Source organism: Camelina sativa, chromosome 4 (assembly GCF_000633955.1).
Source record: "Camelina sativa cultivar DH55 chromosome 4, Cs, whole genome shotgun sequence".
NCBI lineage: Eukaryota > Viridiplantae > Streptophyta > Magnoliopsida > Brassicales > Brassicaceae > Camelina > Camelina sativa.
In genome coordinates, this window is record NC_025688.1 from 18,652,271 (window position 1) to 18,668,692 (window position 16,422).

The window sequence follows — 16,422 nt, forward strand, 5'->3', positions numbered from 1 at the left end:
CCTATTCGTTTGCTCATTCAAATGGTCCATCTAAATGAAAAATCCAGATGTTGTATGTTTTATCTAAAAATGAGCATCTGAATGAGTTTTTAAATTGTAGGCAAAATTTTAAAACTCATTTGGATGATTATAGTTAGACCATTTGGATGAAAATGGTTCAACAACAACTTTTTTTTATTACTATTATGTGCATCCAGTGCCTAGGTTCTTTGGGGATTCGAGCGGAAATAAAATACGGCCTATTTAAATTTAGTTAAATAATTATTTCTAATGAACCTAAATATAACCATAAGAAAATAAATGAGCGACGATACAAAATTAAGGGTCTAAATGTATATAGTGACATGAATATTTCAAGCAAAATACATATGCAAAACAACTTAAACCTACTAAATCAACAAAATATTTTTAATAATGTGGCCTAAAAATCAAACGTATAAAATGTGGCTGTGGGCAAGTGCCTTTTTTTAAAGGGTAAACACGACACTGCATGCACGGTGCATCAATACATCATGCTCATGCATACATGCTGCTTGTAAAACATATTACCATATAAATACGTGCATGTATATCGTTTGGGTGAAGCATGTATGGCAATATGTTTTACAAATCAAAGCACTATATGATGTACTCCCTCTGTTCTATATTATAAGAGTTTTAGATAAAAACATAAAGATTAAAAAACAATAAATGTTTTATTATTTAACAAAATTTAACCAATAGCAAAAAAATACTGCAGAAATTAAATAGTCAAAAACTATTGAAGTAATATTAAAAAGTGCATAAAAACTTGAAAAAATCTTAGAAAATGAAACAAAAATAAATGGCTAAAAAATCTTATAATTTGGAACAGAGGGAGTAATTACTAGTAATATTTTTAGTCAAGAAATTAAATAAAAGTCAACTAAAATACTATAAATTAAATAAAAAACCGCTAGGACTCCGATGATCCCGAAATTGAAATCGAATCCTTCGTTAGATTGTATAAGTATATATTATTCAGATTAGATATTTTTGAATGTGTAAATCGGACCAAAATGGAAAAGATTTACGAAATAGAATATGAACAATAATTGTTTTCCTAACCTATAGGATGCTCCTCCAAAAAAAACCCTAAAACTAATTTTTTTCCCCAAATAATCAAAGAAAATATTTTTATCTTTTTGCACTGGGAAAACTGTTGTCCTCTCTCGAATCGCTGATCTGATAAAAGATCAGCTGAAGCCAGATTCGAGCGGGGGTTGGGTCTCTTGAATAGACTGTGTTTGTGTTTGGAGCGTTATTGATTCGATAGCATCACTGGGAAGGCATAAATCTGAAAGAGGCTTTGCTAATCTATTAAATTGTTGTCTCTTAATTCACTCTATCAACGACAATGAAACGATGGTATGTTTTTCTGTTTCGTTACAAATATGGTTTCTTTAACTGCAAGCTAGCTATATAAACTCTAATTCTTTATCTTTGTCTTCTTTTTGGTTTTGTTAATTGGTGAAAGTTTGAGAAATCGAGTTGTTATGGGTAAAGACAGGATCAATGGGTTGCCTGAAGGGTTGCTTCTAAAAATACTGTCCTTACTTCCAACAAAAACTGTTATAACCACGAGTGTTTTGTCTAAACGATGGAGGTCCCTTTGGAAGTTGGTACCGAAACTCAAGTTTAACTCTAAGAATCCGAGAACTGCAGAGAATGTTGGCAGGTCTTTGCTTTTACATAAAGCTCCAGTTCTAGAGAGTTTGCATCTCACAGTCACAGATTTATGTGATGATATAGATGTTGGACTATGGGCTGGGATTGCATTTGCACGCAATGTGCGTGAGTTCGTACTCCAAGTCTCGATTTCCTTATCCATTTCAATCCAGTTTCCGAGTTGCATGTTTTTCTGTGATACACTTGAGACCTTAAAACTCAAGAATCCTTCGATTCATATAGATCTTCCTTCTCCGGTTTCTATGAAGTCTCTTAGAACTCTTCACCTTGACTCTGTGACGTACAAAGACGATGAATCTGTTTTTAACCTTTTATCCGGCTGCCCAAATCTTGAAGATTTGCTCGTTCATCGAGGTTACCCTAATTGTGTTAAGAACTTTGTTATTGTGGTGCCATCTTTGAAGAGACTATCGATTAATGATTGCACTCGTGTACGGAAGGGGGCTATGTGATAAACGCTCCTTCTTTGAAATACTTGCAAATTGAAAGGTTAAGTGGTTATGAGCGTTGTCTGATTGCAGATGCGCCAGAGCTAGCTGAGGCAAATATTAGTAACATTTCTGCGATAGTCAATAAGAAGATTTTGGGATCTCTCAAGTCAGCCAAGCGTCTTTCCTTGGACTTATCACCTTCGGGGGTAACAACTATTACTATGCTTGTCACATTTAACTTAGTTGTTTATGAAGCTTTAATACTATGATGTTTAATTATGCATAGATTGACTCTCCCGCCGGAGCTATTTTCCATCAGCTGGTGTATTTAGAGATGAGTACACGTAAAGTGCAGTGGTGGAATCTACTTAGGATCATGCTCCAGAGTTCTCCTAAACTACAAGTCCTCAAGCTCATTGATGTAAGTTATTTTCATTATTAGTAGCGGCTAGATATATTTGAATGTCTAATAGTAATATACATTGCATTCCCCTTTGCCGCATGTTTGTCTCATTAGAAAAATCAAGATGTTGGTAAAGTTGGTGTGGCTATCAGAAAATGGAAGAAGCCAAAGCGTGTTCCTATATGTTTATCGTCACACCTTGAGACATTTGTGTGGACAAGATATGATTGGAGAAGTGAAGAAGAGAAAGAGGTTGCTACATACATTCTAAAGAACGCACGATGTTTGAAGAAGGCAACTTTCTCCACAAGACCCATTGAACCCGAAGAGAAGCTTGAAATGCTCAACGAGATGAATGGTGTGGTCAAGGCTTCAAATTCATGCCACCTTGTGTTTGAATAATCTTATATGTATTTTAACTCTTTTAAGTAATGTAACATGAGAAGAATCCATAATGGGTTTTGCGGTGTTTACTGTTTAGATTGAGATACTTGGAAGTACGTTTCAGAATTATTTATATTTCTATTATTAGTTACTAGGACTCAGACCCCTCCCTCCCCCTATTGTGGGAGAAATATTTTAGAAAAAAGTAAATAAAATTTAAAACTTAAAATTATACATGAAATCATTTGAATGTAATAAAATAGGTTGAATACATAAACTGTTTGTAAAAATACAACCATCAAAATGAAAACTTGTAACAAAAAATATTATGAAGAATAAACGCAACTTTTTAAAAAAAATATTGTTTAAAGTGTTATAAATATAAAATTATTTTACGAAGAATTATGGTAAAACTACAATTAAAAAAATTATTATGACAAAGTGATCTTAACTGAAAATATTAAACTAATGGTTGTAATGAGTAAATATAATTTTCTATTAAATAATTATAATTAAAAACAAAATAATATAAATTTTGAATATTAAATTAGTTTTTAACGAAAAATTACGATAAATAGACGCAACGCAAAAATTCTATATTCAGTTTTATTGAATTTCTATATTGCTATAATTATTTCTAAAATTTTAGTTAAAAAATAGAATAACGTTGAATATTATATATTAATATTCAAATTATTTAGATTTAACATAAAACGGAAAATTTGTTTCAACGAACAATGATTTATTAGTTATTGATGAAAAGACAAATAAATAGACTATTTAAATAGACACACCTATTAGAATGAAAAGTTGTGATGAAAAAATATGAATAAAATACAGTGAAAAGACATAACTCTAAAATGAAAAGATATAACTGTTTGAGTTAAAACAAAGGAATAAAAACAAATTTCTTACAAAAAAATACTAAGCAAAGTCACAACTATTGTTCGTATTTATTCAGATTGTTATTCTTATTTTTAAATATTAAACTATTTTTTTAACAAAAACTTACGATAAAAATAGACGCAACTGTAAATTCTAGATTAAATTGTATGAAATTTCTCTATTGCTATAATCATTTCTAAAATTTTAGTTAGATTATAGAATCACGTTGAATATTAGATATTAATATTTAATTATTTAGATTCAACATAAAAAGGAAAATTTGTTTTAACGAACTTGTTAGTTACTGATGAAGAGACAAATATAAAGAGACTTCAAAAGACATGACTATTTAAATAGACACATCTATAAAACCAAAAAGTTGTGATGAAAAGTATAGTGAAAAGACACAACTTTACAATGAACATATACAACCGTTTGAATTTTAAAAAAAAGTTATGTAAAGGTGCTACGAAAAATCGTAAATATTGTGTCTGCACTTAATTTCACCTAATAACCCATATAAACTGTTTTTAAATAAAAGACATCTTTCTTATCATATTGAGAAGTTAAATTCAAAAACTCACTATATAATCCATCTAACTCTTGAAAAAAAAACTCTAAGTATTTTCATGAAATTTTTATATTTAAAATTAACTAAAAGTTGTAAATTAGATTCGTCATTCCAAAAATATTTTGTTAAATCAAGAATTCGAGGAATATTTTTACTTTTAAAAGAATGAATGCCAGAGAATAATTTAGAAAGCTGTAAAACTGTTGATATTGAAATTTTATATTATTTTGTGTCATGGCAAAAAAAATGAAAACTGTTCAAAAAGACAAAAATATCTAGATTTCAAAAGATATGAATATTCGAATAAACACAACTTTACAGTAAACAGTTGCAACTTTACAAAAAAAACTGTTACAATGAACAATCACAGTTTTTTGTAAACACACAATTTAATTTTTCTACAGATTTTTTTAAAAAAATATACAAAAGGTACGGTTGAAAAAACACAACTTTTGGTGGCATTTATTCGGATTGCTATTATATATAGACATTAAATTTTTATATTTAAAATTAACTAAAAGTTGTAAATTAGATTCATCATTCCAAAAATCTTTTGTTAAATCAAGGACTGGAAGAGTTTCTTTACTTTTAAAAGAACGAATGCTATAAAATAATTTAGAAAGCTGTAAAAATTGTTGATATTAGAATTTTATGTTATCTTGTGTCATGGCAAAAAAATGAAAACAGTTCAAACAAATAGATTTCAAAAGATACGAATATTCGAATAAACACAACTCTACAATGAACAGTTGCAACTTTACAAAAAAAACTGTTACAATGAACAATCACAACACTTTGTAAAAGTTACAATTTAAATTTTTTACAGATTTAAAAAAAATATATATCCAAAAAGTACGATTGAAAAAACACAACTTTTGGTGGCATTTATTCGGATTGGGTTTAAATATATTGAAAAGTCAAATTCAAAAACTCACTATGTAATCCATCTAAATCTTGGAAAAACACTCTATGTATTTTCATTAAACTTTTATATTTAAAACTAACTAAAATATGTAAATTAGATTCATCATTCCATAAATCTCTTGTTAAATCAAGAATTAGAGGAATTTCTTGACTTTTAAAAGAACGAATGAATGATAGAAAATAATTTAGAAAAATGTATAAACCGTTGAGATTGAAATTTTAGTTGATTTTGTGTCATGGCAAAAAAAATGAAAACAGTTCAAACAGACAAATATACATATATTTCAAAATATATGAATGTTCCAATCAACACAACTTTACAGTGAACAGTTGTAACTTTTCATAAATAATCATTTTAACGATCCACCACGACTTTTCAGAAATTATCAAAAAGGTACGATTGAAAAAACACAACTGTTGGTCGCATTTATTGGGATTGTTATATACAAAACTTGAGGAAATTGGAAGATAATATTATACGACCAAATATATTTATTGAACAAATTGGAAAAATCACCCAAAAAAAAAAGAGAATATAATGTGAATATTTGTTTTCTTTTTTAGGTTAGAAAGAAACCGTAGGATGGAATTAATCATTTAGCAACCCCTAAAACATATAATAATATCTTTCAAATTGGTATGCATTGGGCAAATTGTTGTCAACCCTCGAATCGCCAATCTGATAACGAATCAGTCACAGAGTATAATCAAAGTGTAAGCCAGATTCGAGTGGTAATTGAGTCTCTTGAACATTGCGTTTGGGTTTGGAGAGTCTTTGACACTGGGAAGGCATAAGTCTGAAAGAGGTTTTGCTAAACTACTAAATTGTCGTCTCTTCTCTATCAACGGCAATGGAAAGCTGGTATATTTCTCTGTTCCGACATAAACCCTTCTATATTGTTTCTTTAACTGCAAGCTAGCTCAAACCCTAATTCTTAATTTTTTTGTCTTCTTTTGGTTTTTGTTTGTGAAAGTTTGAGAATTCGAGTTGCTATGGGTAAAGACAGGATCAGTGAGTTACCTGAGGAGTTGCTTCTACAGAGATTGTCTTTACTTCCACCAAAAACTGTTATAACCACTAGTATTTTGTCTAAACGATGGCTGTCTCTCTGGAAGTTGGTACCGAAACTAGAGTTTGATTCTGACAATTATCAGGAGGATATAGCGAAATTTTTAGAGAATGTTGGCAAGTTTTTGCTTTCACACAAAGCTCCGGTTTTGGAGAGTTTGCGTCTCAGAGTTACTGATAAGACTGAAGAAACTAGATGTGTTATAAATGTTGGAGTATGGGTTGGAATTGCGGTTGTACGCCATGTGCGTAAGTTGGTGCTCGATCTTTTTTTATTTAAAAGTTCAGTCAGATTTCCAACTAGTGTACTTTTCTCTGATACACTTGAGACCTTGCAACTCAAGTATTCGGTTCTTGTTGATGTTCCTTCTCGAATTTATGTGAAGTCTCTCAGAACTTTGCACCTTTATCATGTGAGCTACAAAGACGGTGAATCAATCCATAACCTTATATCTGGCTGTCCTAATCTTGAAGATTTTCTCATACAAGGAGGTACTTGTAAGGTTGTGCTGACTTTGGTTATTGAAGCGCCATCTTTAAAGAGACTATGGATTCACGGTCAAATTGGGGGACGAAAGACTATGATAAACGCTCCTTGTTTGGAATACTTGGAAATGAAAGGGTTTAGTCATGGTGAGTGTTGTCTGATTGAGAATGCTCCGGTGTTAGTCAAGGCAACTATTAGTAACGTTTCTTACATCGTTAATGAGAATATTTTGGGATCTCTTAAATCAGCCAAACGTCTTTCCTTGAACTTATCACCTTTAGAGGTAACAACCAACTATGCTTGCAATTTAACTTTGTGTTTGTTTCTGTAGCTTTCATTTCTATAATATGATCTCTATGCATAATAGATTAAGTGCCCTACCGGAGCAATCTTTCATCAGTTGGTATATCTAGAGATGTATACACGTGAAGCAGAGTGGTGGAATCTGCTTACGATCATGCTCGATAGCTCTCCTAAACTACAAGTCCTCAAACTCATCGATGTAAGATTACGATCTGATGGTTGTCTTTCTCTCTTTTGGGGTTTGAAATATGAAGGTCTGATAGTAATACACATTTTGCCTTGTCTTTTTCTCACCAGCATGATAAGGATGCTAGCAAAGATGATGTGGACACTAGCAGGAGATGGAATGGGCCAAAGTACGTTCCTGAATGTTTTGTCTTCTTGCCTCGAGACATTTGTGTGGAATCGGATAAGATACGGTTGTGAAAGAGAAGAAGAAGAGAAAGAAGTAGCTAAATACATTCTAAAGAACGCAAGGCTCTTAAAGAAGGCAACATTTTCCACTACTATACCCATTGAATCGAAAGAGCTCAACAAGCTTGAAGAAAGACGCAAGATGCTCCTCAACGAGTTGAGCAGAGTGAAAGCTTCAAATTCTTATCAACTTGTATTTGACGGTGAATCAATATAATCATATAAATTTAGTAGTAGTCACTCCACGCACAGATTTAGTTTACATTATCTTTGGATATTTTTTTGTATTTTTAGAAATTGTTAGTTAAAACAATATTAATTAAATAAAATATTATGTAAGATTTAATATATACCCTACATAATAAAATGGAAGTACAAACTTCTTTTTTGTAGACTATATAATTTTTATAAGTTGGTTACAAAATAAGTTATAGAATAAATATAGGTTGGTTATAAAAAACCGTTATAGATTAATTGGTCAATCCGTAGGTTATAAGAATATCCCAAAGAATTCTATTAAAGAGAATATTCCAATGATTTATACAATTTCGTAAATAAAATCTTTAGTATTCCATGTATTGTTACAAAATATATACTGTTAGACATAAAAATATACTTTTAGGCGTAAAAAGAAATAAAAAATTAGCAATTTATCGAACTTAATCGTGAATTCTGAGATCTTATTGTGTAGTTGAAAATAAAATCTTACCTAAGCACGGGTCATATTAAAAAAACTTTCACCAAACATATTCAAAAATTAAAATAAAAAATAAACAACAAACATAACCATTTCTTATACATAAAATTACAAAATTAACAATATAAAACTTACAAAATATGTGTTTTTTTCAAGCCATTATATTTAGCATATGATTTTATTGCATAATGTTTTAACCAAAAAAACTTTTAAAAACAATCATATAAATGATGTTTCATTCTAAAATTATAATATAAATAAAACGAATTTCAGCTCGTGCTCTAGCACGGGTCCTAATCTAGTGAAGGTTAGTAAAATGTGTATCTTTCTATTTGTAAGAGAAATTGTAGTTAAGAGCATATGGAAAATTTATTATTTAATTGGGTAATATATACACTAATCTTTATATCAATTACGTAAATGTAATTTATACTTTCTCCAGTTTTTTTCTTTTGTTTAAAGTTTTCTCACACAAATAAAAAAAAACTATTGAATTTTTTGTTTTACCTTTTATTAATATTTTTTTATATATTTCATTGGTCAAATCTTTAAAACAGCAGAGATAAAATTGGAATATTCACCAAACATTTTCATTAAAAACCTAAAACGATAACTAAATTAAAACAGATGAGTATTTCATTGTTATAGGAGTCACATAAACTATGTGAGAATTATAGATATGCAATCATTACATATTAATATATATTTTTATATATGTAATATTTCTAAATACTATTATTAATCATTCATTACATTACTATAAATGTTATGAAAGTTACAAAAATGAGAGTTAGTACAAAATATAGGATTGATGAGATGGCATAGAAAAGTTAATAAAAAATGTGTCAGGTTTATAAAAATACATTATTGTGAATCAATAACTAAATTGTCTATTTTTAAAAATATATATTCAAGAGTTATATATTCTAAATATAGATCTATGAACGAGCATCTTAGCTAATCAAATCATGAATTTAAATATATATTCACTTCTCTCTTTAAACAGAAATATATACAGTTATCTCTTTATCAAAAAAAATATATATATTCAATTTTCATTTAGTTATTTAGAAATTATATATTAAATTATACTTTCGTTTATTTTAAATAGATTGAAAATGAAATAAAATAATGTAATATCAAGATCATGTGAATTATTTATATTAATATGTGGAAATAAAACAGCCAATTATTACTCGACATTATCCTATACAATCCAAATATTATAATATTATATCCTTAAATTATTTAATCATCAAATTATTTGTTAATTGAATAAATTTGTTACACTAAAAATTAAAAGAAACAAAATGACATTTGTGAAAGAAGAGAGCATCAAATGACAATCTTTTTGAGCTTTTCCAAAAGAAAATTTTACTTTATTATTAGATGATATAATATAGTAAGGTTTCTTTCAACTCTTACTCTAAGAATCTGACGCCCAACATAATTATATATTAAAATTATTTTAAAATCAAATACACATGAAATTATTTATTTTCTTTTATAATTACTAGATGCGGGTTTATTTATATATATATATATATATTGCAATACTTTCTTTGCTTTTTATATTTTCATATTTGAAAGATTAAAAATTATATATTAACAAACAAAACTAAGATTTTTTTTTGTGACGAAACAAAGAATACTAAATTTTCTTTAAAGCTAAATCTTATTATAAAGTGATTTTTATAGGCGAAAACTATTAGCATATTTTTTTAGGAAGTAAAATAATTATACCGTTTGCACATTTGATTAGTAGATAAAAACATTTAAACATCCTACAATTCTTGTCTAAAATTTAGGTATTTAGATATATTTATCTTTAAGCTTCTCAACTAAATACCACGGGACTCTCAAATTCTCTTTTATCAAAAAGATTTTTATGCAGCTTGGTTAACTCTTTAATGATTATAATTAATATAGACAGCTTCCCTTCCTGCTAGCTATTCAAGTTTCTTGAATATAACTCTAGAATTTAATTTAATATCATTTTGCCTTTCTCTCTTTATTTTACTCAACCAACATTATATCATTGATTTAACTATCTTTCATTTGATAGTGAACAAAATTTTATTTCTCTAAGGTCTCACTTTTATGAATTTCTCTACAATGTTAACCAAATTCCCAGTCACTGCTAAAACCCTTCAAATTGTTGAGAAAATTCTAGCGCCTAAACTATATATTCATATCTTCATGGTTTATCATAAGAGGATGAAATAAATCTTTGGTTTTACTCTCGATACATTTTTATTTTTTGGTGATGCATCTACTTACTTAAAGAATACATCAACATGTTCTAACTTCTAAGCCTCTCTAGATATTTTATATAAATATTAAAATTGTTTGTGATATGAAAAATAATAAAATACATGGAAGATGTTTCAAATTCCTCTTAATTTTAAATATGTTTGCTTTTAATTTAGGTGATTTTAATTTGGTTGACATGTGGCACTCTCTCCACTGCTGATGTATCACTCATATGGAGAGAGTTGGGCAACTTTCATAATATAGATTTAAAAATGATTACATAAATCATCGAAAGATGAACAAGGTAAAAATAATTTACATTTCTGGAAAAAATATTCAAGACTTAGTAAAGATGATATTTCTTCTAAAGTTAGGAACTTCCCAAAAACGGATGATCCGAATAACGATACTATTGTTACCGGTGTTTTGTTGTTTGTTGGAGATTGAATTGAGGATAGAATAGAAAGTAAATTTTTTAGTTTTCACAATAGTATGAAAGAGGATGTGCTTGTATGGTAATAGGTTGTTTTTAGAAAACTAAACTTTATAAAATGTTTGAGCCTTTAAGAGAGAGAAGAGACTGAAATCAAATATTAGTGATCATAAATTCGCAAGTGTTTCAAAATAATAAGTTAAAAATGAGAAGTAATATAAACAAAAATGAAAACTGAGGAAAATAGTGGGTAGAGATTTAAGGCAATGCATAAAATGATTGTATTCTTTCAAATCAAACCTAAGTAATTATGTTCATAATTTAGTTTTATATAAACATTTTGTTTTAAATTAAACTAATTTACTTTAATAATATCATTCCACCGTCTTACTTAAATTTGATTCTGCTTGTCTCCGTGGAAATTATATAAGATTCAAACACAAAAATTAAACCCAAGAATTCAAACCTATAAATTTAATTTAATGTTGGTATAAATTCGAGATGAAATCACTACAGCTGATATAAGGTGGTTCTAGATTATTGGGGGCTGTATATGTTTCTGATTTAGGAAGGAAAGAAGAAGATGTTGATAGTTTTTTTATTTTATTTTATGGGCTTTTAGTTAATTAGGTTCTAACTATAGTTAATTAGGTTCAAACAAAAAAAATACAGGTATCAAAAATATAGTAAACCAAGTGTCATCTCCTTAGCAAAAATTGAAAAAAAACTTTCTCATATTATATAAGATTTTACAAGTCTCTCACCTTATAAATTCTACTAATTACTAGTAATATTTTTTAGTTAAGAAAATTAAATAAAAAGTCAACTGAAATATAAATACAATAAAATATAAATATAAAATCAGATAAGTCAGCAAATATATATGGATATATATGGATCTTATTCTCTTGTATCAGCAAATATAAATACCCAAGTTCGTATCTATGAACCTTCTCTTCCCCTGAACCTACCTCTCAAAGCTTGTCTCTTTCTCTAACAAGTCTTTCGCTAAAGTCTCATCATCGATTCAATGCCACAAGTCGTTTCTTCAGTATGCACCGGTGGCTCGGACCGGAAAATCTCATGCGAGTCTCTCGCCGTCGCCGAAGACAACAGCAAGGAAGACTCAACTCATGACCCGAAGATCCGACCCGTTTCAATCTCCTCCGTCGATTTCCCACCGGAATCTTACTCGTTATCAAAAGAAGAACAGCTCGAGTGGCTTAACGACAACGCCTTCTTCGAACGCAAAGAATCACAGAAACGTAACTCATCCACTCCTAATTCGAACCCGAATTCGAACCCTAACTCGAGCTCGCAACGAGTCTCTCTCAAATCAAAGGCGTCGATCATCAGATTACCGAAACCACAGAATACTTGTTTCAATGAAGCGAAGAAGCGGAGGAACTGCAGAATCGCCAGGACTCTGATGATCCCGAAACGGATCGGGTCGAGGTTGAAATCGGATCCTTCGTTATCGGAGCCTTCCTCCCCTAAGGTTTCTTGCATCGGAAGGGTGAGATCTAAACGCGACCGTAGCCGACGGATTCAGAGACAAAAATCCGGTTCATTTAAAGATAAACCGGTTCGGGTTAAGAAACCCGGGTTTTTCGCTAGCTTCAGAGCCATCTTCAGAACCGGTGGCGGTTGCAAAGACGTATCAGCTCACGCGCCGCGTAAAGATGCCGTCGTACCCACTCCGGCGAGGGTTTCAGCTAGGAGATCGACGGATATCAGAGGAAGGCTTCCGCCTGAAGAAGTTTCGCCGACGAGGAACAGTACCGGTTCGAGGAGATCATTAGACTGTGGCGGTGATGAACCGGTGTTGCCTGGTTTAGGTGGGATGACACGGTTTACTTCGGGGAGAAGACCGGATTTGTTGGTTGAGGCGTGACGTGCGGCGTTTCGGTGGGGGACTGGCGGGGCCCAGCTTTGGAAAAACAAAACAAAAGGATTGTGATTGGTTTGGTTGGCCACGTGGGGTCCAGGAGCGTGTGTGTATAGTTTTGCAAAGTCGTTGGCGGTGATGACGTGGCGAGTGGTTTTAACTTTTTAACGGAGTTAGGAACACGGCACATATATTGTGAGAGCTTAAAACGCGGACGCTTTTTCTTGGCTTGCGTTAAAAAAAGATTGCGTTTCAACTACTTTTCACCGTTTTGTTATTATCTTATTGGTACGGTTTTTTCCTTTCTTCTTTAAGACTTTTGATTTTGGATTTAGTTTTTGGTTAATACTTACATATAGGTGTTGTTAATTTATTTTTGTATATGTGCTTTTTTGTTTAGAGTGGAATAATACAATTAAAAGATAGTTTGTGAACAGTCAATATATGCTCTTTAAGGAAGATTTTACTTCTCTTTTACCGCGGGACTATTTTTTAAATTAAGTTTTTTAAAATTTGAAATTATATATATTTGTTTTATTTAGTGTAAGGTTATATAATTGTATTTGATTGTTAATTGTAGGATTTAAATCTGCAGTTTACATAATTAATATTTTATAACTTTACTAAATATATTTAATATTTTCATATTGATAATGTTAGCAAAATAATGAAATAATGAATTACCCATTTAACACAATTCAATGATAATTTAAATATGTATTTGCATACCAACATCTAGATATTGTTTTTGTGAACTCGAAATTGACACAAACTCTTCAAACCATATAACTCATGGTAATTTTTTTATTTATAAGTATATATATTCATTAAAATATTAAGAAAATAGAGTGTAAAATGATAAATATCCTGTATAAATTGATTTAAATCAAAAAAATTGGATACAAACTTTTACTTTTGAATCACTAATTTAATAATACTTAAGATATTGTTAAGGCAAAACTTAAATTTCTATATTCTCTTTCTTACGTTCGTCTCATTTTATTAAGATGAACTGAAAAGCAAACATGAAAAACTGAACAAACACAAATGATAGTTAATCTCTTTTCAAATACTTGAGTCTATTATTGATACATGTGGTTAAGTTATTTAGTAGTAGTAACGAACATGAAAACTTAATATAAGTGAAATAGCTTTTTGTGTCAGGACACATAGAAATCTTCACATTGTATAGTCATGTATTACATTCATCGACGTAACCCCACTTTCTCTTAGGCTCTGCATTATTCCATTGAGCATAACGTAAATCTTTTCGCTCTCTTCTTGAAACACTTCCTATACTCCAACAGAGCTGCACACACATAAGTAGAGATGAATCTGAGAGAAATGACACAACGATAATGAAACAATCACACAAGCACCATTATCAAACCATCATGAGAGCATATCTTATCTACGTATGATCAAGCTCATCAAGGTTGGCTTCTCTCACCAATATGATAATAGTAAATTAGAAATGCATAAAAATTAATGCTCCAACCTGACCGATATGCAGAGAAAATTTTTAAAAAAGGTAGACCGAAAAAAATTATTTTACGGTATGCAGCACAATTTTGTTAGCTTCGTCTTGAGTTTGTCAGAGGATAATGAAAATATATAACTGGACAAGAAAGAAATATTCAATATTAAGTATGAAACATTCGACAACATAGGTTCCACTTTAAATAGAAGCATGGCGAGAAATAGGTTTGTGTCCTAACCTGAAAGCATGAATTTTCGGGGCTACAATGTGTTATATGGTGGAAAAAGTTGTGAGAACCTGCAACAAACCATGGTTAACCTCTTTGAAGAGAATGAAATATCTGCAAGCATCCTGTTTGTTTTGAAGCATCGAGCATGACCTTATAAGAAACCAAGAGGTTAAACAGAATATTTCTACACAGAAAAAACAATAAAAATTAGAATCATTCCAACTGCCGACCTCTCCACAACAAAATAGTTAAAAAGAAATATCCAAGTCAATAACAAACCTTTCTGTGTGAGGGTTAGAAATTAGAAGCAGACATTTGAAACATTCTTAAGCACATCTTTAGCCACTGCACCATCTCATTAGAAGCGTATTACCCAAAAAAAAAAAAAAATGAACATTCAAAAGCTGAAAACTCACGATTAGTCTGTTACTATCTTGCAAATCTCATTTTGAGTCCTCCACTCTAACACTTGAGCAACTATAACACTTGCAGTCATTAGTTTTAACACACGGAAACCAAAAAAGCTAATATCAGAATTAATACATCAAAGGCAATCTTAATTAGGTGAGAAGGGTTTCTCGACATTCCAATTACTCGCTTTAGAATCCAAGAATATTATATAGATGAGAGCCCTTGCTAATATATATATATATATCATATGGATATTATTTTTTCTACAGCAAACTATAATTTGAGAGGTCAAATAGTAGAAAGAAGAACTCACTATTGCAAGTCAGCGTTGTCTCTCGTTTTCGAATCTGCAATCCAGGTAAAAGAAGTTCCTTGTGCAAACTGAGCCAACATATACAGAAGAAACACAAATTGTTAGCAAATCACAAAGCAAATACGAAATGAAATAAACCAAAGTGATTGATGATCTGTTTGGATTGAATATGAAACCAGAAGAAATTGGCAGCTCATCGAAATCATAACTCTTCTTGTTCCTGTTCTTATCTCTCTTTTTTCTTTTTCCCCTCGCCATCACTTGTCTCAAGAACTGGTCGCTTCTTTCCAGCTTCGTTCGTGTCCAAATCCCTAATTTGCTCTTCTGATTTCGAATCGCATATCATGTCTTCACCTTTCTCCCCTAATTCATCGACTAAACCAATTTTCTCTTTGAAGATATATCCAGTTCTCTCCTTAGTCTTTTCTCTAAATACATTTGATGACCTTCTCCTATAATATCTTTTTGCGACAATGATACGCTCTCATGATGAGAGAAGTAAATCTCGAGAAAGGAAGCACAAAGAAGAATAAAATCTCTGCAAATGGTTTCGACAACGGTGACGGCAGAAGACGATAAAATTTTCATTAGGTTTACACGACCCGTAAAAGATCCGCGTTTTTTTTTACCCGATCTGACTTCTTAACCCAGTGGCATTCTCTGTAAATAGATATGAACTTCAGGATTTATTTCATAAATGTCTCTAAAATTGTATATATAGAAGATGTATTGAGGTGAGTGTAGTTAGTAGTTACTTTCGTAATTTTTAATACCGTTGATTTTGTTGTCGCAGTTTAAGTTTTAATTAAGGCAATTGAAATAGTGCTAGAATCTTGAAAACAATTTAAGAGTGATAGAACATTGAAAGTGAATAGTGGGAACCATGAACACTTTAATTTCTTTTGACTTGTTCAGGTCGTGGCGAACTTAATATGATCCGTAGCTAGTGTCATTTGTATATACTATATGAGTAGTTCTTTCATTTTCAAGAAAAGACAGGTCATTATTCTTAGCCATCTTTGGTTTTTTTTATAACATTATTAACGAATGGGAACAATTTGGAAAAGTCAGTCCTTCGAATTTGGCATTTCATTATTGGCCATCCATGATGTGGCCTTCGTAAAAAGGAACATAAGAATT

General features: G+C 30.6%; 2 protein-coding genes, 1 long non-coding RNA gene and 1 pseudogene across 7 annotated transcripts; 3 read left to right on the plus strand and 1 right to left on the minus strand.

Moving 5' to 3' along the window:
• LOC104784030 lies at positions 1,485-2,943 on the plus strand (annotated as a pseudogene).
• LOC104784031 (F-box/FBD/LRR-repeat protein At3g52680-like) lies at positions 6,299-7,795 on the plus strand. Its single transcript, XM_019244170.1, has 2 exons — positions 6,299-7,144; positions 7,229-7,795. Exons 1-2 carry the CDS (start codon positions 6,299-6,301, stop codon positions 7,793-7,795), a joined length of 1,413 nt encoding a protein of 470 aa, XP_019099715.1.
• On the plus strand, positions 11,876-13,324 carry LOC104781118. The gene has a single exon (XM_010505714.2). It carries the CDS (start codon positions 11,992-11,994, stop codon positions 12,853-12,855), a length of 864 nt encoding a protein of 287 aa, XP_010504016.1. The 5' UTR covers positions 11,876-11,991; the 3' UTR covers positions 12,856-13,324.
• LOC104781119 lies at positions 13,884-15,943 on the minus strand. Of its 5 annotated transcripts, none has more exons than XR_766860.2 (4): positions 15,459-15,942; positions 15,283-15,350; positions 14,568-15,035; positions 13,884-14,158 (listed from the first exon to the last, which is right to left on the minus strand). It is a non-coding gene; the product is annotated as an uncharacterized LOC104781119 (long non-coding RNA). The 5 variants fall into 5 exon arrangements; XR_766858.2 differs by having other exon boundaries at positions 14,568-14,903; positions 14,975-15,350; XR_766857.2 differs by having other exon boundaries at positions 14,568-14,742; positions 14,838-15,350; positions 15,459-15,941.

What these genes read in the sequence shown, in the direction of transcription:
- LOC104781118 (XM_010505714.2), top strand. Translation starts at nt 11,992, where the DNA reads ATGCCACAAGTCGTTTCTTCAGTATGCACCGGTGGCTCGGACCGGAAA.
- LOC104784031 (XM_019244170.1), top strand. Translation starts at nt 6,299, where the DNA reads ATGGGTAAAGACAGGATCAGTGAGTTACCTGAGGAGTTGCTTCTACAG. An exon ending in TGAACTTATCACCTTTAGAG is followed by an intron (nt 7,145 to 7,228) that starts GTAACAACCAAC and finishes TATGCATAATAG; the next exon opens with ATTAAGTGCCCTACCGGAGC.